Raw genomic sequence first — 24,745 nt, forward strand, 5'->3', positions numbered from 1 at the left:
CAGAGAGTTCCAGTGCCGAACAGCTCTCATAGTGAGGAAATTCTTCCTAATGTTCAGGTGGAATCTCCTTTCCTGAAGTTTAAAGCTATTGTTCCACATCCTAGTTTCCAGGGCAGCAGAAAACAAGCTTGTTCCCTCCTCCCTATGACTTCCCCTCACATATTTATACATGGCCATCATGTCTCCTCTCAGCCTTCTGGTGCCGTGACCCTTAGCAGTAGCCACCACATCCCAGCAAGAGGAGGAAGCAGAAGCCAGCACTTCAGGGCAGGATGCTGAAGGGTTAACTGCACCTCCTCATGTACAGTTTTGCAGACAGCAAGCTCAATTATTCAGGTCGGCCAGATTAGCTGAGAAACAAGCTATCCACAAGCAACACCTTAACATAAAAGTCTCTTGAGTTCGCAGTCTTGTTGCTAGAGGCAACGTTTTGCTGGATGGTGTTATCGTGAACTCGTGGTGTCAGTAGCTTTGTGAACCCTGAACCGGATTTGGATTTAAGTACTTTGGATTTTGTCATGCAGTTAGTTATACTGTGACTTACTGGCTTGTTTGACCTCAGAACATGGACACTGACGACTGGCACTCAGACTGTGGATTTAGGCTTTGATTCAACAACTCACTGTGTATGACCTCTGGATTAGATATTGATTCTCCATGTTTGAGCAGAAACAAGTTACATCAAGACAGCTTTTCCTGCATGGCAGAGAGTTGGACGGGGTGACCCCTGTGGTCTCTTTCAATTCTATGATTCCCTCAGAAGGTTCTGGGGCAAAAAGACCTTGCACTATTTGTTCAGTGATGATGCAAAAAGGTCAACTGCTGGTGCACCCCATGTGCTGAATATCCAGTTAAAGTGCCCAAGTGTAGCTTCAATTTGTAACATTACATGGCTATATGACTGAGGGCATCTACTAAGATGTTCTCCTCCACTAGAAGATGAATCAAATAGACTATATTAACTCAAGGATATACCAATTCTAAAGAACTCTGAAGTGGAATAAGGTGTCTGATATTATTCCTTGTAAATACTGTAAGTTCAAGTACAAACAGTACAAAAGCTATCACATTATTGTAGGAGATTACTTAAATCATCTTGCCCAGCAAGTTTTATTTGAACCCCTGAAAGGTCTTTATGCTCATCAGCATCCCAAGGGCATTGATATGAAGATTACTCTTTTCATGTCCCCTTCCAGCCTTGTTTTCTGCAAGATAAACATATCCATCACCCTAAACAACCCCGTACATGGCTTGGCTTCCAAAACTTTAATTATTTTGGGTTTTTTTCTGTACATGCTCCAGCTTGTCAATATCCTTCTTGAATTGTAGTGAGGTCTGATGAATGAAGAATATTGTGGGACTATGACTTCCCTCAATCTCGACACTAGACTCCTATTGATGCAACCTAGAATTGCATTGGCATACATGTATGGTAGTGCACAGGCCAAAGGACATCAAGGGGAGGATGAAGCCTAGAGAAGAGCATTACTTCTACAGCATAGATGCTTCTTTTAATGATTGTGTCAGGTGAAGACCACATTTTCTCTCTGTGGAACACACATTATGCATATATTCTAATTTGTCATTTGTTTTCAGCTGAAACAATCCACCCTCATCAAAGTGAAAGCTTTGATAGTCACCTGAACTTTGTGACCAAGATTAAAGCCAAAATGCAGAGAGAGAATGTAACAGAAGACTGTGTCTGAAAAAAGCACTCAGAGCAGTTCCTCATGTTTATGATGTTGTGGCATATGAAAATAAACGAAAGGTTTAGGTGGGAAGGTGCTGGTCATGCACGTGAAGGATGAGAATAGCTACCGCCCAAGCACATATTGAATAGCTTTAGAACAGTGGTTCTCTACTTGTGGGTCCCAGATGTTTTGGCCTTCAACTCCCAGAAGACCTAACAACTGGTAAACTGGCTGGGATTTCTGGGAGTTGTAGGCCAAAACACCCAGGGACCCACAGGTTAGAACCTTGCTTTAGAAGGTTACGAGAGATGCACTGCACAGGTGCAGATGACACATTTGTGTAGTTCACATAGATCACAAGGAACAAAACAGACATAAGTGAGGTCTTCTGCTTATAAGCCCCAATAAATACTTCATACAATTTTGTCAACTTTAAAAATAAAATTCTACATTGTTGAAAGGTATTGTATGTGCTAAATTATAATGATCAAGAAGACGAGGAAGATTTGGGCATCCAAATCTCATCTACAATAATGATGATGATGATGATGATGATGATGATGATGATGATGATGATGATGATGATGATGATGATGATGATGATAGGGGACACAGAAAGAGCCTCCCTGAAGACCGAGTAAATCCAGTCGGGTGTCCCCTGGGCAACGTTTCTTGTAAATGGCTAATCTTTCCAACCCATTTATAAATACATACATACATAAATAAATAATAGTAATTTTATTCTTATATCCTGTCACTATCTCTCTGAAGGGGCTCAAGGCGGCTTACATATGGGGAAAAAATGCCCACAAGACATAAATACAGAACATCCATTAAAGCAAATAAGTAAATAAGAATGTAAATAAGAACATAGTAATAAGAACATGGTAACAACAACAACTCTTTATTGATTAGTCAGTTTTGACCATATCAAAACATATAAAACATACAAAATGAATAAGAACATGGTAAAATATAAACAATTTAGATAAAACACACAATTAAAATAAAACGTATTGATATAAAACAGCAGCATTGGGACTCAATCAAAACTAATGCTCAGCAAAACCAATAACCAGTGGTACAATGGCCGTGACCAGGCTATAAAGGGGCCGGGCGTGGGATAGTGCAAGCAGTGCATCATAGGGCTGGGGTATTGGATGAAGTACAGAGAACAAACTATTATCAGGGAACCTACGGACTGGGTATTTATAACTAGGGACTAGACGTTCTCAAATGCTAGCTGAAACATCCAGGTATGTATGAGATATATAATGTATAGCTGATAGCACAGTTGTAATGCTCGAGGCCAGAAGTAGAGTATGAAATCTCAAAATGAAATGAGCTTCTATTAATGTTTTTAGAGAGCTAGTATTACATCATGCGACGTGCGGGTCTTGACGAATCCAAAGCTGGAGTTAAAATTTCTGGAAGAAACATTAACAACCTTAGGTATGCAGATGATACCACTCTGATGGCTGAAAGTGAGGAAGAGCTGAGGAGCCTTATCACCAAAGTGAAAGAAGAAAGTGCAAAAGCTGGGTTGCAGTTAAACGTCAAGAAAACCAAAATCATGGCAACCAGACCGATTGACAACTGGCAAATAGAGGGAGAAAACCTGGAGGCAGTGACAAACTTTATATTTCTAGGTGCGAAGATCACTGCAGATGCAGACTGGAAATCAGAAGTTTACTTCTTGGGAGGAGAGCAATGGCCAACCTCAATAAAATACTGAAAAGCAGAGACATCACACTGGCAACGAAGGTCCGCATAGTCAAAGCAAAGGTATTCCCCACAGTAACCTATGGATGCAAGAGCTGGACCATAAGGAAGGCTGAGCGAAGGAAGATAGACGCTTTTGAACTCTGGTGCTGGAGGAAAATCCTGAGAGTGCCTTGGACCGCAAGAAGATCCAACCAGTCCATCCTCCAGGAAATAATGCCCGGCTGCTCACTGGAGGGAAGGATATTAGAGGCAAAGCTGAAGTATTTTGGCCACATCATGAGGAGACAGGAAAGCTTGGAAAAGATCATGATGCTGGGGAAAATGGAAGGAAAAAGGAAGAGAGGCCGACCAAGGGCGAGATGGATGGACGGTATCCTTGAAGTGACTGGCTCGCCCTTGAAGGAACTGGGGACGATGACGGCCAACAGGGAGCTCTGGCGTGGACTGGTCCATGAGGTCACGAAGAGTCGAAAACGACTGAACGAGTGAGACGAGTGTTATGTATAGCCTAGTGCTTGTTAAGAAAACAAAAGTTCTCTAAAGTATAGAAGCTTTATTTTTCAAAAATAGAGTAGCTATCAGCGCATAGTTGTTGTCAAGACTGAAGTAGTACATTTTATAAGCAATCCAATCTAAGAGCTACAACTGCTTTTGTCAAGTAATACAATTAATAAAAACACTCACTGTATGTGAGCTCTAGTCCCATTCCTCAATTAACCAAAACATGGCAGGAATTATCCCTCCTCATATTCTTTCTCTCATGAGAATGACCTTGCAGCTTTCTGGCTGTAGTTTTCACTCTCTATGCAACAGGCCATAAGTCGAACTGCACAGGAGAAATAATTCCAAGCTAATACTGTACACTCCATCGTCCATGCAATTATTAGCATGGCTAAAAGCATGACAAGACCGAACATTCAATACACAATTATACAAGGCAAATGCGAGCATCTTAAAAGATTAAAGTAAAGCATGGCAGGACTCATGATCCTGACAGCTGGACAGCACTAGATTCAATCTCTCTCCACGCTGTACACATCACAATGACACAGTCAGTGTTAGTAGACTGGTTTGGAATGTAATAATGCATTAGCAGTGCCTCATACCGCTTGCTTATTATCAGCTCCTTATTTGGGACAACCTTCATATTTTTATTTTCTACAGGTTTTATCATGTGGAAAGCCCAGAACATCATATATGAACTATTAACCAAAGAGAACAGGCTAAATCCAGCATTCCACTGATAGTTGCACCAATATTCCCCTTACCTCCCCTCTAATCTATCAGCCTTCAGCACTGCCTGAAAATGGTTCCAAAGCACTTTCGAGATCTCCAGATCCAGCTTGGGAAGTGCATGGGGGAGAGGAAACAGCACCCACTCTCCACTTCCCAGTTGTACTGGATCCCACCTCTAGTAGCAGAACTCCACTTTTACATACTGCTCAAGCCAAAAGGAGTACAGTACTGTACTAATTTCATTCTTCTCCCCACAACACTACACATCAAAATCTCTAGCTGAAGCACATATACAGATACATTGAGTGCAACAGACAAACCCTCCAGGCCTCCACCAACTGTTATCGAGCCACGGTAACACCCCCTCCCTAAAGGATTTATAGTTTTTATTAAAAAAAATTCTAGAGGTCCGGAGTTGTGAAGTTCTAAACATACAGAAGATCAGAAACAGACTCAGCAGCAGCTGTACCTCTTAAAACTATATTGTGTCTAACATTTTAATAAATTGTATCAATAAATGATTTCTGTATAATTGGTATCTTTTTGCTGTGGTACTGTATCAATTTCTTATACTAAGTGTATAAATTTTTGCCTGAATGTATCAGAATGTATCCTGAAGGCATCCATCTCCCGGTGACCCTGTTTACATAATCCCTTGAGAGAAGGGACTTGGCCAAATCCCTCCAGCTATTTCCCAAGCCAGACAACTACCCAGACCATTTTGTGTATATAAAGATAAATGATATTTTTTATCAGTCAGATAAGTTCAGGATGCTGTCGAAGGCTTTCATGGCCGGAATTATGATTTAATGCTAATCGATGTGATTAATTAAAACATTCACACTGGACTCCAACAGACAAGAGTTCTTTCCCCCACCCTGGACTTTCCACAGATATATAAACTTCTCTTGCTTAGTTTCTCCATATACCTCACAACCTCTGAGGATGCCTGCCATAGATGTGGGTGAAACATCAGGAGAGAATACTTCCGGAACATGGCCATGCAGCCTGGAAAATACACAACAACCCTAAGTTCAGGATGTTTGCTCATTTAAAGTGTGGTTGAGAGTCTGCCACTTTCTTTGCCGATGGCCAGGCCCTTGATTACTTGGGACCAACACCTTTGTCTTTAGAGTCTTCCACCTTTTGTTTCACATGAAACTGGACTTTTGAGTCAATCAAAAACTCATCAACATATTTCTACTATTGTTTCCTCACAAACTGCTTGTCTGAAGCTTGTCTTCAACCTGGTGAGTTTGTTTCTCTGTCCTAGCCTACCTGGTTTAGCATATGCTTGCTGGGCATGGACTCTTTAGCCATGGTCCTACCTGAAATCACACTACGTGTAAATAATTTTATGTATGAAAATATTCAGAAATCATTAGACCCTCACACATACTTTCAAAGAGCAGATGAAATACAGGTTTAACTGCTAAAATTAAATCCAGTGAAAGACAATCTTGTCAAATATTAGGCTGAAGTTAATACTAGAGCCTTCAAGATATCAATTCACTTCTAGTAATTGGATACAGCATATATGATGGAGATGTGGACCACTACAAGCAGGATCTCATACATTGTGGAAATAATTAGTATGGTCCTTGACAAATTGTTAAAAGGGCAGCTTCCTGAGTCTCATTCGTAGCCGAACAAAATTGCAAAACTACACAGCTTGCAAACCTGGAAATCCAAGAACGCTTTAATATCAATTACTTGGAAGATCAATATTTTGGAGCTCATGAAGAGTATTTTTTATAAACGTAAAATTATACATGGAAATTTCAAAGAATTTGGTGCAACTTTCTTGAATGGTATGTAGAATAAAGACCTGTGTTTCTGAAAGCTGGAAAACATCACACTACATCACTCAATGAACAACTACTTTACAGATTTTATATCTCTTTTTCCTTCTCTCTCTCTCCCCCCTCCCCTCTCTCTCTCTCCCCTTCCTTTTATGGCTTCATTTTCTCCCTCCTTATATGAAATTTGAATGGAGTGAGAGATGGGTGGGTAGCCATCAACTGATAATAAGAGATCACTACCAGGCCCATGGTTGAGAACTATTTTGGATTTGGACTCTCCTAGTCCACACCAGGCCAATGACCATTGTCTGACTACACAACCAATTCACATTGTTTTGTGAACTCTAGTTGGCTGCTGTAAATTAATGTGGATGTTTGCTTAGATTTTATGCAATTATATGATCTCGTTTGACTATGTCTAATTTAATTTATTAATGTTAGGCTTAATCTATTGATGTAAAGTTTTAATTTGATGTTAGGTTTTTAATGTTATTTTCATATGTGGGGTTTCTATGGGATTCTATGGGCACTGAATGTTTGCCGTTGTATGTTGGAAATAAGGTGGAATACAAATAAGCTATTATTATTATTATTATTATTATTATTATTATTATTTCATGTTTGAAAACAGGATACAATACATTTTAAATTGTTTAAAAATGAAGTGGTCTGAAAAAAGCAATGGCAATGTGGCATGGTACTCCCAATCAGTTTTTCAGGCAGCCATGTCCTTTTCCAAGATACTGAATTCCACTCCATGTTCCCACCTTGTTGTTTTCTCTCATCTACATCACATTTCCAAATGTGAAACTAAATGTTGTAAAAACTAATGAAAATAGAAGAAGAGAAATGGAAGAAAGATGGACAAGGGTAAAGAACTATATCATGAATCAATCTGGAGATCAAGCCATAAGAAATAAGATACAAATGTTATATAGTATATAGGATGAAAATGGATAAAAAGATATAAAGATTGTCTCACAAAGAAATGAATATGTAAAATGAAAACAATCCTCGTGTTGGTGGTGGGAATTGTAAATGTTTTGTATGTCTATGGTATGTATTTTTTGTGTTTTAAAAAAATAAAAAATTGTAAAAAAAAATAGAGTTTTTCAGGCAGCCATGTCCTTTTCCAAGATACTGAATTCCACTCCATGTTCCCACCTTGTTGGTTTCTCTCATCTACATCACATTTCCAAAAGCCAGCCAGCATTCCACAGGCACTATGTATATTCTGTCTGTTACTTGGAAAGAATTCTCCTGCTAGACTTTTTTTTATTTCTTGAAATTTCAGCTTTACCCAAGCCTGCTAATACCTCCCAAGATGCAACACATGAACTGGGTTCACTGGCTAGGATGTTAAACAGAAATGTCAGGTCTATAGCTCACTCAACGTCCTTCCTGTTTCTTTGCAGCTGCTTCTGGGCTGTGAGCCAACAATAAACACAGATTTCAACATGAGCAAAACTACAGTTACTGGGAGAAACAGACAAAAAAAATCCTGACACTGGACCAAGGGACAATCCTCGTTTTGTTGAACATCACCTGATATAAATGATATTCAAATTGGTCCGAGAAATGTATTAAATCTCAGATAGCCTACTGATTCTCTTGGCTGCAGATGAGAAAATATCTGTACTGGCAAAGGTGAAAGGTTACTATACACAGCAGTAATTCCAGAAATTCCAGACAAATGCCAGAGGCCACCCCTCTTCCCTCCCTCCAAAACTATTTTCTTCAAGCAGAGAGAGGAATAAGGGCTTCATTAAAGTGAAGGACCGTGAATAGAAAACAGGCTTCATCCATATGGAGGACTCTTAATGCTACAGGAAACCTTTTCCAAAAAACTTTGAATTGTCTGGGTTGTATGAATTCCTGACACTAAAGTACACAGCAATCTATAATACGTGTAAAAATACAGTTGTCCTATTACTAACTGATATACAGAATAAAACAATGGTAACAGTATTGTCCCATCTACGTGGGACAATACTGGAATTTAAAGTGTTGTACTCAGTTATTGAACATACTTATCTGTTACTGAAAAAACATACAAACATGAATATAATATTTGATGTAATGCTGTAACCAGTTTGTATTTATGTATTACTCATGACCCTGTAAGGATTATAATTTGTCTGTTACCATTGTTTTATTCTTGTATGAATTCCTGCTCAAGAGATTTTTGGTATTAAGTAAATGTAGAAGACACAGTGGGAAAACAGAGGAGGATTTCAAATAGAAGATGATAAGAATTAGAAAATCCCAAATACCAAAAATGCTAGCAAAGCAAGGCAAAAACACTACAAAAATATTGTCTGGAATCCTTGGACTCATAATAGCTCCCCATATTACTCAGCTGACAGTGCATGCAGGTCCCCTACTGGAGTCCCAGCATCTGCCGTTTTAATATTTAAAGGTTTTTACTGCTTTAAAGAACCTTTAAAGAACTAAATTTCAACAGGTGGAGGATTTACAGCAGATCCCAGTGAAAGAAGCTGCCTCTAGGTCTTCTAAAGCTGCACACTGATAAAGCATTTACTTATGACAAAATAAGCAACAAAATCAAGTCTCCATTTTAAATACCAGATTTCATTGCACAAAAATTGCACTATTAATCTCTTTTGGGGGCTGAAAAAATTGGGGTGCAACTATTAGATGGCAAAAAATGTATAGCTACAGGGATTTGAATACCTGCCACCTGTACACCTACAAGGTTTCACTTGGCTGAGCAAAGCACTTACTGAGTAAAGCACCATAGCTTGAAGGGGGCAGGAGCGTGAATTAAGTGGATAGTTCAGGTCAACTATTACGGTACTTAAAAGCAAAAATACCACATTGGGGGGAGGGTCCAAAAATGGGTGTGTGATTATTACGCAGTGACAACTATCACGCAATTAAATATGGTATGCAGGCTGAATATAGGAGGCACTCTGTTCCTATGCCAGAAGGAGGTGGTTTTCCTGAGTTAGAAGATTTATATTTGTAGGAAAGGAAGCCATATGCTTCTGGATACTGGTTAGTTAGGGTTTGCAGGACTAACCCTATAGGCACATTAACAAGGTACAGTAGAGTCTCACTTATCCAACACTCTCTTATCCAACATTCTGGATTATCCAATGCTTTTTTGTAGTCAATGTTTTCAATAAATCGTTATATTTTGGTGCCAAGTTCGTAAATACAGTAATTTCTACATAGCATTACTGTGTATTGAACTACTTTTTCTGTCAAATTTGTGGTATAACATGATGTTTTGATGCTTAATTTATAAAAGCATAACCTACTTTGATATTTAATAGGCTTTTCCTTAATCCCTCCTTATTATCCAACATATTCGCTTATCCAACATTCTGCTGGCCCGTTTATGTTGGATAAGTGAGACTCTACTGTAATGGTTGATCAACTTTGATGGAGCTTATCTATAGATGGAAAGGCATGGGAAGAAAAATGGAAAGATGGGGAAAAAATGGAAAAATTGGGAGAGAAAACAAAGAAACAAAGTGGGAAAGGCCCTGTTTTCCCAATCTTCACAGGTTTCCCAGGCCTTCCCAAATCTATTATCTGATATAATGCTTTATGATGTTAGATAAATACTGATTAGGAAGCACTTTGAGATTTCAATTTCAACAGACCCTTAGACAAATATTCAAGGAATTCCTGTAGCTTAGCTACTGCCAACTGTTCTTTCCTTGGACGCTTTCTTCTCTGCAGGGGGTATATATATAATCTTTTGTGCCGGGATGAAGAATCTTTGCTAGCTTAAGAACCAAAACAGCTTCAGGTAACAATTATGCAGTGGATCTGCAGAAACTTAACCCACCAGTTTTAGTGTAGTTTATTCCCAAGAAGGTGTGGCGCATTGTGAACTATCTGTCGCTCTTTTGAGTATAACTGCTGCTTCCCTTTGCCACTACCTAGAAATGTAGCTAAATACAAGATTGATATAATCCTATAAATCCTATACATGCTAAGTCAAAAGCCACTGATTTAACTGGGCCTGCCTTTCAACCCATTGCACTCTAAAACAGACAGTACAGGCCAGGCCTATTACAACTCTTCTCTGCTCACTGGTTTCAGTTCTAAATAGATTTTATTACTTCTTTTGTAATACAGTACTTGAAACTCTACACTTAAGAAAAAGTGAAAATTTCACTGGAGAGGAAAAGTAACAGCTGTAAACAGTGAAGAGGCAACAGATGGAGAGTCTTGACGGAACATCTGTTTATTCAGTGAGAAAAGATCTGACATTTTAAAAAAGTCCCCATGGCACAAATGTGTATTTATGAAAGAGAGAATTAGTCTAGGAAAAGGAGGACATATAGTAGTTCTATGTGCAAACATGCCACAGAAAAAGAGCACAAATGAGAAAGTAAAAGATTTATTGCAAATAAACTATGTAGAGAGGCTGCCTGCTTAGAAGCATTAGATTCAAGTAAATACGGTGTGTATTTTGTGGAAATACGTTTTAGCAGAGGAGCCCCCAATGGCGCAGCAGGTTAAACTGCTGAGCTGCTGAACTTGCTGATCAAAAGGTCAGTGGTTCGAATTCGGGGAGTGGGGTGAGCTCCCGCTGTTAGCCCTACCAACCTAGTAGTTCAAAACATGCAAATGTGAGTAGATCAATAGGTGCCACTCTGGCGGGAAGGTAACGGTGGTCCATGAAGTCATGCCGGCTATATGACCTTGGAGGTGTCTATGGACAACGCCGGCTCTTGGGCCTAGAAATGGAGATGAGCACCAACCCCCTGAGTTGGACACAACTAAACTTAATGTCAGGGGGAAATCTTTACCTGTACCTTACCTTAAGTTTTGACATGTGTAATTATATAATGTTTGATTGTGTGTTTTTAGCTAATTAGTAATGTACTATGAGGAGCGGCAGGTAAGAAATATAAGTAGTAGTATTAATACTATTCTAGTTCAATTTTGTATTTAAAATGTTTATAAATTAATAATTTAAGTGCATCTTTTTCCTTATGTGGCACATCCTCTCAATATCTCCACTGTTTCCCAGCTTGTGATAGCAGCGGGGGTTTGAACTGATGATAATTTATAGGATTCCCTGAGGGTGTACAACTAGTTGGCTTTGTATTTTCTATTATCTCATAACAACCTGCTTCCGACCTTCACGCCCTATGGTTATAAGTTCCAGAAAAGGCCAAGGACTCTTGCAATACTGCTTAGAACTGGCTTATTTCCCCTTTGTGTATTTCTTCAAGACGGGATTCAGAGCAATAGATCATGACAGGAATTTGAGGAATTCTAATTACCTTCATTTGTATAGGACTAACTAGGAATGAGGGAGTGGAAGGAGGGTGGATAGCACTGGTGCTTATCGGAGCAGTCAAACAACAGACCAACAGGACTTAATTTCCAGTAAGGAAATTAAAATATGAATTGAAAGTAATGACTAAGCATTGCTGATTCTACTCCAAATGCAAACTGTGTGTGTGCTCCTAACATTGTACTCAAAATTGAAGTTTTCAAACAATGGAAGGAGATTCCAACAAAATTAAGCACCAGGGAAACTGTTGAAGCTCCAACTATGAAGATGAGGAGAAGCTGAAATTTCTTCCTCCCATAGGTTTCTCTCCCTAGAATAGTTGTTCTCAACCTGTGGGTCCCCAGATGTTTTGGCCTTCTGGAATGCGGTTTAAATTGAGCTATCTCTGTAACAAATTTGGAAACTACAGTTGGTTCAAAACACAGCAATCAGATTGGTTACAGAAACATCTATGAGTGAGTATATTACATCTATACTAAAGTCATTTCACTGGCTGCCAATTAGTTTCTGGGCAAAGTACAAGGTGTTGGTTTTAACCTTTAAAGCGCTACAGGGTTTGGGTCCAGGTTGCCTACAGGATCGCCTTCTTCGGTACAATTTGCCCCCAACAATGAGGTTCTCTGGTGGCGTCTACTCCAGTCCGACAGAACACAACTGACAACCGTCACCCAGAGGACCTTTTCATCAGCTGCTCCAAGATTGTGGAACAACCTGCCAGAGCAGCTCCAACAGCTAAACATCTAAAGATCTATCTCTACTGGCAGTCCTACCCAGCTAGTTTTAACTATGAATTTAATTTATATCTTGTAATATTTTATATATTTTAATTTTTTATTTGTGTATTTTAATATACTGTATTTACTTGAATCTAACACTCACCTTTTTTGGCGAAATGACCTCTCCAAAATTAGGGTGTGCATTAGTTTCATGTCATACAATAATCTTAGTGTGAGCCAAAGCCAAGTGTAAGTTGATTTGGGAGCTGCACCTGGAGCTCCTCTTCAAGGGACGTCTTCTCTAATTTAATGGCCATGGCTTAATGCTATGCCATTCTGGGACGTAGATTGGTGAGGCATCAGCCTTCTTTGGCAGAGAAGGTTCAAGGCCTTGTTAAATCACAGCCCCCATGATTCCATAGCATTGAACCAAAGCAGTAAGTGCATTCATTTTACAGCATAGATGCTTCCCAAGATTTTCCTTTCCATTGTTGGAAGCTTTGGTGCTCTAACACTTTTGCTTTTAAAGAGGAAATCCTAAGCAGGTAGCAACTTCAATGCCAAATGACAAAGAGTGCACTTTTCGCCGCTATGCATTACATTCACCAGAAAATACATTTTTTGGTTTCAGGGTTTGAGAAATTGAGGTGAGCATAAGATTTGATGGCACACTACACTTGAGTAAATACGGGTATGTATTTCATAGAAATAATTTAAATATGTGTATTTTACATAATATTTATTTGTTTTTAGCTATGTTGTAACCTGATACAAGGAGATGTGCATAAGAAATGAAACAATGATGTTAATGTCCCCAGGCTGCCTGAATCCAGGGAACGCAGGATGACAGTCAAGACATCCGCTACTACTTCTGGTTAGGAACTTGCTCAGCTGTCTAGACAGCTGCTAACTTGGAGAGAACCCAAATCTTGGGTCAGTATTTTCAGAAGAGGCTGAAATCTAAATGATGCCACCACTTACCCGGATACGTCTCATAGCGCTCACAATCTCCACCCTGTTGTTTGGTCTGGGTACATCCAGGCTGCCAATATACTGGAAGAAAAAAGAACACCCAATAATATCTTGAAATCAATTAAATAGTTAAAAATTACTTTGGAATCCAATCTTCCAGGCAGCTTCTGTCCATGCTGATGTATCCCTTTTTACCTTCTCTCTGTACTCATGGCATGTATACATTTCTTGCCTAAATCGACCAATTCATGGACCTGAATGAACTCTACATGCTTGAGCTTTACAGTGCTACAAAACTCTTATTTTGGAAGACATCCAGCCAGCTAAATTGTGTATGTGATAGCAACAACTGTTCAGTCAAAGCACCTTGTTGACAGTGAAAGAACAGATCGCCTACCCCAAGATCGTGTAAGCCTTATCCTAAGACAGTGGTTCTCAACCTGGGGTCCCCAGATGATTTTTGACCTTCAACACTCAGAAATCCTAATAGCTGGTAAACTAGTCAGGATTTCTGGGAGTTGTAGGCCAAAAACATCTGGAGACCCCAAGTTGAGAACCACTGTCCTATGGAAACAAGACATGTAAAAAAGAGAAGAAGGTCCCGAGGACGGAGAAAAGTTATTTCCCTGATCAGCCCTAAATCCCTTTCCTAGATATGCTTATTGCTGCATTGTATGTGTATCTCAATTCAGGCCTACGGATAGAAAGGCCAAAGTACACACACACACACATACTTACAGATTAAAAACATCTGCCTGTAAGCATTTGCGAGAATGAAACAGATAAACCACCATGAATCCATATCAGACTTCCCCTGCTTGGGATATTCCTTTCAGTGAGGCAGCTGCTTATTGTCGCTTGATTGAAACTCCACAAACAGGATTCTTCTCATAGAATAATAACAAAAGCTCATCTACCTATATGTAATACTTTTTACCAGAATGAGCAATGTTACAACAGATGCATCAAAATCCATCCGTGAACATGTGTACTTGAAAATTTTGATGCAACTTTTGCTGTGAGTTTTCTGGGCTGTATAGCCATGTTCCAGAAACATTCTCTCCTGACATTTCACCCAAATCTATGGCAGGCATCCTCAGAGGTTGTGAGGTCTGTTGGAATCTAAGCAATTGGGGTTTATATATCTGTGGAATGTCCAGGGTGGGATAAAGAACTCTTGTCTGTTGGAGGCAATTGTCAATGTTGCAATTGGCCAGCTTGATTATTTGAGAACACAGAAATGCTGGACCACTCTAACAACCAGGTTTGGTCCAGATCTGTTGTTGGCTGGGTTTAGTGCACTTTGGATAAGGGTGAACTACAATTCCCATAATCATGGTCAATGCCACAAACTACAGTAGTATGTTCAGTTGGTAATGGGAGTTTTCTGTGCCAAGTTTGGTTCTGGTCCATTGTCGGTGTGGGTCACAGTTTATCTGGATGTAGGTGAACTATAACTCCCATCAATCAAGGTCAATATTCCCCAAACTTCTCCAGCATTTTTGTTGGTCATGGGGAGTCTTTGTGCAAAGTTTTGTCCAGGTCCGTCATTTGTGTGGGTCTCAGCGGTCTGTTGAAGTTGGAGCTGAATCGGGTGAAGGTACTGTAAATCCCATCATTCGTGATCCATCTTCCTCCTTTTGGCACTAGGACGTGAAGTGGGTAATTAATTGGGTGTCTGTGTGCCAAATATGGTCCAGGTCCGTCGTTCGTGGGCGTGGCAGTGGTCTGATTTGGGTGAAGGTACTGCAAATCCCGTCATCTGTGGTTTGTCCTCCCCTAATTGCACCAGGAAGTAAACTGGGGCATGGGGGGTCTGTGTGCCAGGTTTGGTCCTGATCTGTCATTGGTGCAAGTCACAGGGGTCTGTGGGAGGTGAAGTGTTTGAAAGTACTGCATATCCCATCATCCATGGTTTTCTCTCTCCCAAACTCATTATTAAAACACACATGTATTGGTATGCCATGTTGTGTCCAAATTTCAAGTTGATAGACCAACTTCTTTTCGAGTTCTGCATGCACAAACATACGCAAGCTATATTTTTATATATAAAGACTAGCAGCAATTGGATAAAAACAATTCTTCCTCTCCCTCTAATTAGGACTTTATTTTTCTTTCCTTTTTGTTGTATGAACGTAGAGGCATGGATGAGGGATTGTGCTGCCAAGTTTAGTGTTTCTGGGATGTGTAGTTTTGTTGTTTTGTCCTAGGCCGAAATTTCATTACCATTTTATATATATAGATTGGAAAGGGGAATATAATTGTTGTTGTTCCAATAAAGCTATTACAGTTGCACAGAACTAAATATTATATTAACTTATTAAATAAATACCCAATGCTAGTTGGGCTGACTAACTTTTTAAAGTTAAATAAACATTTGTACCTGCATTAAGCCATTTTGGTACTGTTCCATTATCCGGACGGAGGCCACAAGGGGGTGCTAGAAGGACAGTCCATTTAACAGGGGTGGAGAGTGTGTTGAAGGGGGAAATAATTTCCCCCGTTTTCTGTCCTCCCACCCATGTCCCCATCATGGAAACAACCCCCGTTTATGATATAGGGTGGGGGGGAGGGGGAATAACCAGAGAAAGCAGGGGAAATGGTTTTCCTCCTTCAACTTACTCCCTTTAAAAAGGACTATCCTTCTCTCTTTAGCGCCTCCTTGTGGCCTCCGCCCGGATAATGGAACAGTACCAGTTATATATATACAGAAGAAACAACATCCAATTTCTGCAAAAACCACCTGGCCACACAATTTTTATTTCCCACAGTCAATTAGGGAAACAGCTATTTGTAAGCTTCCTGCTACCTCAAAGTTACCCACCACACTGGTTATTATGAAAACAAAACCATCAGGCTTTTGCACAACCAGAAGTGATTGATTCAGATGTATGAGCTCAGAGCTTTGGCACTCAACAATTCAGAAACAGTGAGAGCTGGGGGATTTTAGAATCTCCATCACTAATCCATAGGAAACAAAACTAGGAAAAGATGGTGAAGATGAAGAAATGATTGATAATATGCGCAATATAGTATTACTTCAAAGGGGGTGTATGTGTGAAATCTTAGAATGAAAAAGAACTATAAATCCGGGGTGTTGTGTGGTTTTTGGGCTGTATGGTTGTTTTGATCTTCTGAAGATGCCAGCTACAAATGAGAAAATTTTACTAGAACACGGTCATACAGCCCAGAAACCACACAATACCCCAGTGATTCTGGCTGTGAAAGCCTTCCACAACTATAAATCTAATAAATTAGGTTAATGTGGTAGGAGTATTATGTTATTATATATATTATGGTATTTTATACTAGATTAGATTTGTTTATTGATTAGTCCCCTGACCATATCAACAGTAAAAGACAAAAGACAGGTTTACAAAGACGTAATAAACACAAATCCCTATCCGAACACTCCTGTAATAGTTAGCTAAAAGACATTTAAGCACTTAAAACTTGATTAAATAATAAATTTGGTAAAATCAGATTAAATTGAATTACAAAATGATTTTAAATAAGTTCATCACCACGACAAGAGAGCCCATTTTGTGAGAGAAAGAGATCTCTCAGGTGGGCAGCTTTTATAATAAACTAGCTTGGGGACCCAGTGGTGCATGGGTTATTAGAAGAAGGCATTGTATGTTTTGTGATGTTAGGTAACATCATTGAAGTTTGGTCCAGATCCATCGTTGGCTGGGTTTGGTGCTGTCTAGATAAGAGTGAACTACAACTCTCAGATTCCCAGGGCAATCATCCCTGTGTGCCAAGTTTGGTCCAGATCTGACATCAGCTGGGTTCAGAGCTTTCTGGATGCAGGTGAACTATAACTCCCAAATTCAAGGTCCATTCCCACTAACCCGTACAGTATGTTCAGTTGGTCATGGGATTTCTCTGCGCCAAGTTTGGTCCCAGTCCATTGCTGGTGGGCATCACAGTATCAGTGAAGGTATTGCAAGTCCCATTATCCGTGAAAAATTTGGTCCAGATCCATCATTGGTTGGGTTAACAGTCCTCTCTGGATGTAGGTCTTGTAAATCATGGTGAATTCTTCCCAAACCTCTTGTTAACTGTGTGCCATAGGAAAGGGTAGGAAAGGGTTAAAGGAGAGGCAGTGGGTGGGGTCATGCAAATTAAGGAACCCTGGGATGTCCATTCTGGAGGAAAAACGGAACATCTAGGATGAAATTGTCCCCGCATGAAAGCCTTCACTTGGGTGGGAGGCAGAGTGGTGTTTGTGGAGGACATGGGCAGGGTCTGGGCTACATGTTTACAGTGTTCACTATAACCTGCATGTCAGTGGAGGGAGGGCCATGGGTGTCTCCTGCTCAGTGGGAACTATAGCTTTTTGTGGAGGCGGGAGGCTGACTGTGTAAGTGGTCACTCCACATATACATTTTTCACTTTTATTATGTGTATAGATTTGGCTATGCAGCGCTTCTTGCCCTTTTGGCTAAGATCAAGTGTAGTATTTTATACTAATCTCCCATCTTTTTCCAGTTGGGGCTTATGGTGGCTTGTAACAGATAAAACATTCACAGCATGCAAAAGTTTATAATGCACTTAAAAACTTTTTAAAGTTATAACTAATTAAAAGCATAATTTATTCAAGAGCTAACAAACACAGGTCTGCTCCACCATTGATCCATGCCTAACTGTTCATCCCCAGGATTTCTACCATTCCCATTTCTGGCACCAAGAGGATCTGTTCCTGCTATACTCTTTCTTTCCTCCACTTTCTTTTGCACAGATATTGAAGTACATGTATTATGCCAGGGGACTGGGAGGGCAATCCTTCTTTCTGACAGTTGCTGTTCAGCACAGGTGCAAATCTCTACAAAGTGCGGCCCTATTGAGCCTCCTGTCCAGCTGAGTGCAGTAGGAAACTGCATGAGCAACATTTCAGTTTTGTCCTTTTAAAAAAGCATTGAGTAATGCAATCAAGGAAGGTTTAAAGGCACTCAGGAAACTACCTTGCCTTGAACAGCGCATAAGGAAGTTCCTTATTGGAGTTAGCTATTCATTAGCATAGGCAATCCCATTTCCTCCCACAACAAGGAATACAATAGCACAGCCACTCTTGTTAAGATCTGATCCTGAGAAGCAATAACACTATATAACACAGTGTTTGTTCCTGGGCTATAAATGTCATTTCCTAATTGGTTTTATCATAAAAACATGGAAAAAGTTAATTAAACTGCAAAAACTTTCGTTTTTGTGGGACATCCTGCAGCACATTTTGTGATCTTTTTCAAGTGTCAACCAATTCAACAGAGTTTGTGGCAGTCACAAAAACAAAGTTTCTGGAGTATAATAACTACTTTCAAAATAAGTACTGCACACTTCAACAGGAAATAACACTTTCAAACCAGGAACATAATTTTTTTTTCCAAATTTTGTTACATAGTGAAATACAATACTCCAAGCACAGGTGCTCTTCAGCTGCTGTCTTTATTCCCGGAGCACAGGTGCTCTCTCCTGTGGGTAAACAAACACAGCAAGCTGAATCAGGGCTTGGCTGCTCAGATTCAGGAGGGGACGAACAGCTTAGTACTTTTAGGGAATCCATGTGCCACCCATTCTCATTCCTCAACAAACCAAACATTCATGCAACCGATTTGTGATTGTTCCAGGATTATTATTTTTTCTTGTCAGGAGCGACTTGAGAAACTGCAAGGATGTGTTTGCTGAAAAGAGAGAAGGCACCTTTGGCTCCTGAAACGTTAGACCAAGGATCCCCAAACTAAAGGCCTTTCTCTGGATATATTCCAGATTGACGTTGTCCTTTTCCACACCATTTTGCACAGAATTGGATCCAGTATTCCAGATGAAATCTGACCAATGTAAATCTCACCTACTTCCTTCTGTTTAGACCAGGGGTAGGGGAAATGAGAGAAGCCTCCCCGCAGGATCATAACACATCCAAACGTCCCCTAGATGACTGATTCTCTCATACCAGAAGCAACTTGCAGATCCTCAAGTCACTTCTGACACGATAAATAGACCAGGGTTCTCAAAGTAAGGCCCATGGGCTGGATATGCCCTCCAAAGCCATTTACCTGCCCCCTGCCCTAAATTTTAGACTCTTGTCTCCCTGAGTCTAAAACTACCATGTTTCCCCAAAAAGAAGACAGTGTATTATATTATTTTTTACTCCTAAACATGCGCTAGGTCTTATTTTCAGGGGATGTCTTATTTTTCCATGAAGAATTCACATTTATTGTTGAACAAAAAAATGAACATTTATTCTATACTGTACAGTAGTTGTCATCACAAACCAACATAACTAAACCAGACAAACTGTGACTCCTGTCAAGAATTTCTTGTTACTACCATTATTTCCATATACAACTGGTATGTACATTTACCAATCCTACATGCTATGGTGTTTTGTTTGGCGGGCGCCGGGCATGCTTCCAAACAAAAGCTTTGCTAGGTCTTACTTTCGGGGGAGGCCTTATATTTAGCAATTCAGCAAAACCTCTCCTAGGTCTTATTTTTTGGGGGATGTCTTATCTTTGGGGAAACAGGGTATTTGAAAGCACACAACAACAACAATCTGAATTAACGTGACTATCCCATCAGACAAAAGCAGGCCCACACTTCCCATTGATAAGTTTATGTTGGTGAAAATTGTTCTTCATTTTAAATAATATATTGTTTTCATTGTTTGCACTATAAATAAGACATGTGCAGTGTGCATAGAAATTCGTTTGTGTTTTTTCCAAACTATTGTCCCGTCCCATCCCTGTCCCCCCGACAGTCTGTGGGACCGTGAACCAGCCCTGGATTAAAAAAAAATTCTGGGAAACACTGCTAGAAACTTAATGTATCAAATTGAATGTCATAAGCAGCGGACATCCCCTTTTTGTGACATCATCAATATCTGTATCGATGACATCACAAAGGATGTCATAGATCCACCCGTACCAGATCAGAGAAGCAAAACAAAGGAGGCAGAGCCCACTCAGTGAATGTCTGGGGGCCCTTCCATACAGCCATAAAACCCATAATAACAAGGCAGAAAATCTCACAATATCTGCTTTGAATTGGGTCATCTGAGTCCACATTGCCATATATTCCAGTTCAAAGCAGATAATGTGGGATTTTATTCAGCTGTGTGGAAGGGGCCTGGGACAGGCAACCTGACCACTCATGTTCACAACAAATATGATGGAAGCCCCTTCCTTGGAGGCTTTTAAACAGAGGCTGGGTGGCCATCTGTCGAGGGTATTTTGATTGTGCTTTTCCTGCATGGCAGCCGGTTGGACTAGATGACCCGTGTGGTCTCTTCTAAGGGCCCTTCCACACAGCCATATAATCCAGAATATCAAGGCAGATAATCCACAGTATCTGCTCTGAACTGGATTATCTGAGGGCCCTTCCAGACAGGCCCTATACCCCAGGATCTCATCCCAGATTTTCTGGTCATATGAGTCTGCACTGCTAGATAATCTGGGATAAACAGAAAACCTGGGATCAGATCCTGGGATATAGGGCCTGTCTGGGGGCCCCTTTCACACAGCTGAATAAAGTCCTGCATTATCTGCTTTGAACTGGGATATATGGCAGTGATGGATGGTATTCTTGAAGTGAATGGTTTGACCTTGAAGGAGGGCTCAGATAACCCAGTTCAAAGCAGATACTATGGGTTATTCTGCCTTGATATTCTGGGTTCTATGGCTGTGTTAGACCCAGCTTCTGCCAACCTAACAGATCAAAAACATGCAAATGTGAGTAGATCAATAGGTGATCTCTGACGGGAAGATAACGGTGCTCTATGCAGTCATGCTGGCCATATGACCTTGGAGACGTCTACGGACAACGCCGGCTCTTTGGCTTAGAAATGGAAATGAGCACCAACCCCCAGAGTCGGACATGACTAGACTTCATGTCAGGGGAAAATCTTTACCTTTACTTTATCTATGGCTGTGTGGAATGACCCTGAGTCCACACTGCCATATAATTCAGTTCAATGTGGATTTTAAACAGCTGTGTGGAAGGGGCCTAACTCTATGATTCTAAAATAATAACATGGCCTGATTAATGGCAGTACCACGAACAGATGCAGCCCCAGAAGCCCAAGGTGTTTTGGACTTCCACAATTCATGACAGTTGGGATTTTTGGGAGCTGAAGTCCAAAACCTGTTGACGAAGGCTTTCCTGGCCAGAATCACTGGGTTGTTGTGCATTTTCCGGGTTGTGTGGCTATGTTCCAGAAGCATTTACTCCTAACGTTTTGCCCACATCTATGGCAGGCATCCTCTGAGGTTGTGAGGTCTGTTGGAAAACGACGCAAGGGAGGTTTATATATCTGTGGAAGGTCCAGATATATATCTCACAACCTCTGAGAATGATGTGGGAGAAATGTCAGGAGAGAATGCTTCTGGAACATGGTCATAGGTAAGGTAAAGGTTTTCCCCTGATGTTAAGTCCAGTCGTGACCGACTCTGGGGGTTGGTGCTCATCTCAATTTCTAAGCCGAAGACCCGGCGTTGTCCGTAGACACCTCCAAGGTCATGTGGCTGGCATGACTGCATGGAGCGCCGTTACCTTCCCGCCGGAGCGGTACCTATTGATCTACTCACATTCGCATGTTTTTGAACTGTTAGGTTGGCAAGAGCTGGGGCTAACAGCAGGCGCTCATTCCGCTCCCTGGATTTGAACCTGGCACCTTTTGGTCCGCAAGTTCAGCAGCTCAGCGCTTTAATGCACTGTGCCACCAGGGAAACAACAACGAAGTCCAAAACACTTGCCCAACCCATGCCTGTGTCCTGGCCACTTGCTGAAACACTTGTAGGTCTATCCACATAAGCAATCAGCCTATACGAGGTATGGGCAAACTTCGGCCCTCCAGGTGTTTTGGACTTCAACTCCCACTATTCCTAACAGCCGGTAGGCTGTTAGGAATAGTGGGAGTTGAAGTCCAAAACACCTGGAGGGCCGAAGTTTGCCCATTCCTGACCTATACACACAAACTGCACGGGGAAAGCCCGGTAAACTGGCTGGGATTTCTGGGAGTTGAAGTCTAAAACACTTGCCCTGGCCACCGGCTGAAACACTTGTAGGTCTATCCAAATAAGCAATCAGCCTATACACACAAACTGCACAGGGAAGGCCACCACTAGGCAACAGTGCCAAGCCAAGCTGTGGCCTGGCGCAGGCTCTCCCTCCCAGAAGATGTCCCAGGCCACTGAGGAAGTGCCAAAAGGGACGGCAAAAGGGTTGGTTTGGGGCGTTATGGTGCCGATGGCGGCAAGGGGCACTTTCTGGGCGGATAGGGAGGGAGGGCGGTTGTCGAGCCGCTCCCCGGGCGGCGCCTCACCTTGGCCTCGAAGGCGATGCCGTGCTGGAAGGCGTCGTCGTTGTGCGGCGGGAGGCGCGGGTCGTGGCGGTCCTCCACCAGGCTGTAGCGGGACCTGGCCGAGGGAGAGGCGCCCACCGGCATGGCGCCTCCGGGGAGCCAGCGCGAAGGGCAGCAGCAGGAGCAGCAGCAGCAGCAAGAGGACGAGGAGGAGGAGGAGGAAGGAGGGGCCGGAGGGAGGAGGAGGAGGAGGAGCCCTGCCTGGCCACCCGCTGGACTCTAACCCTCCCTCCTCCTTCCCTCCCTCCCTTCCTCCCTTCCTATGAGAATCCAGCGGCAAAGCCTCCCTTCCAGGGACTGGGACAGGAGGATAGTTCCCACTCCTCCGGGGTTTCTTTGTGCAAGACGGCAATGGCAGGACCAGGGAGGGCTGGCCTTGGGGGCCCATCCACACAGCCCTATCACCCAGAATATCAAGGCAGATCATCCACAATCTCTGCTTCGAGCTGAATCCACACTGCCACATATTCCAGTTCAATGTGGATTTTATACAGCTGTCTGGAAGGGGCCTGGGACTAGCAGATAATTCGGGATAGTGTAGAATAGATCCAGCCTAGGTTTCAAATCCCCCCTCCCGCTCATTCAAACCCAGCCAGTGACATTGGGCAAGTCACACTCTCTCAGCCTTAGAGAAAGGCAGTGACAAACCCAGGGACATCTCCTCCTCCTCCTCCTCCTCCTCCTCCTCCTCCTCCTCCTCCTCCTCCCCTTCTTCTTTTTCCTCCTCCTCCTCCTCCTCCTCCACTTCTTCTTCTTCTTTTCCTCCTCTTCCTCTTCTTCTTTTTCCTCCTCCTCCTCTTCCTCTTTTCTCCTCTTCTTTTTCCTCCTCCTCCTCCTCCTCCTCCTCCTCCTCTTCTTCTTCTTCTTCTTCTTCTTCTTTTTCCTCCTCCTCCTCTTCCTCTTCCTTTTCCTCCTCTTCCTCCTCCTCCTCCTCTTCTTTTTCTTCTTCTTCCTCTTCTTCTTTTTCTTCCTCCTCCTCCTCCTCTTCTTCTTTTCCTCCTCTTCTTCTTCTTCTTCTTCTTTTTCCTCCTCCTCCTCCACTTCTTCTTCTTCTTTTCCTCCTCTTCCTCTTCTTCTTTTTCCTCCTCCTCCTCTTCCTCTTTTCTCCTCCTCTTCTTTTTCCTCCTCCTCCTCTTCTTCTTTTTCCTCCTCCTCCTCTTCCTCTTCCTTTTCCTCCTCTTCCTCCTCCTCTTCTTTTTCTTCTTCTTCTTCCTCTTCTTCTTTTTCTTCCTCCTCCTCCTCTTCTTCTTTTCCTCCTCTTCCTCTTCTTCTTTTTCCTCCTCCTCCTCTTCCTCTTTTCTCCTCCTCTTCTTTTTCCTCCTCCTCCTCCTCTTCTTCTTCTTCTTCTTTTTCCTCCTCCTCCTCTTCCTCTTCCTTTTCCTCCTCTTCCTCCTCCTCTTCTTTTTCTTCTTCTTCTTCCTCTTCTTCTTTTTCTTCCTCCTCCTCCTCTTCTTCTTTTCCTCCTCTTCCTCTTCTTCTTTTTCCTCCTCCTCCTCTTCCTCTTTTCTCCTCCTCTTCTTTTTCCTCCTCCTCCTCCTCCTCTTCTTCTTCTTCTTCTTTTTCCTCCTCCTCCTCTTCCTCTTCCTTTTCCTCCTCTGATCTCCGCTGGTCTAACAATGAGGTGAATTAAGCGGTCGCTTCGGGCGCCAAACATACAGGGGCGCAGTCGAGACTGCTTTTTCTGTTGATTTGTTGTAAAACATGAGGTTTTGGTGCTTAATTTGTAAAATCTTAATGTAATTTGATGTTTAATAGGCTTTTCTTTAATCCCTCCTTATTATCCAACATTTTCAGTGATTGTTTGGGGGGGGGGGGATTCTGTTCGCCTACACTTGAAAAATACCTAGGGCCGGCTCTGGGAACTACAACTCCCAGATTCCCAGGGCAATTACTCCCAAACCCTGCCAGTATGCACACTTGGCCAAGTTGGGTCTGTGTGCCAAGTTTGGTTCAGATCTGAC

At 41.7% G+C, this 24,745-nt stretch overlaps 1 protein-coding gene across 2 annotated transcripts in view; it reads right to left on the reverse strand.

The window, feature by feature from the left end:
• Window positions 1-23,139, reverse strand: part of nos1ap (nitric oxide synthase 1 adaptor protein) — a 68,131-nt gene extending 44,992 nt beyond the window's left edge. Inside the window, exons 1-2 of one of the 2 annotated variants that reach the window (XM_062977809.1) lie at window positions 22,746-23,135; window positions 13,436-13,507 (exon numbers count right to left, since the gene is read on the reverse strand). In XM_062977809.1, the coding sequence (XP_062833879.1) occupies window positions 13,436-13,507; window positions 22,746-22,868 (195 nt within the window). In that variant the 5' untranslated portion in view covers window positions 22,869-23,135. Of the gene's footprint in view, window positions 1-13,435; window positions 13,508-22,745 lie in introns of both variants that reach the window. The other variant, XM_062977811.1, reaches the window with a different exon arrangement.
• Window positions 23,140-24,745: the final 1,606 nt, after the last annotated feature.

This window comes from Anolis carolinensis, chromosome 4, assembly GCF_035594765.1.
Source record: "Anolis carolinensis isolate JA03-04 chromosome 4, rAnoCar3.1.pri, whole genome shotgun sequence".
In the NCBI taxonomy this organism is placed as follows: Eukaryota; Metazoa; Chordata; class Lepidosauria; order Squamata; family Dactyloidae; genus Anolis; species Anolis carolinensis.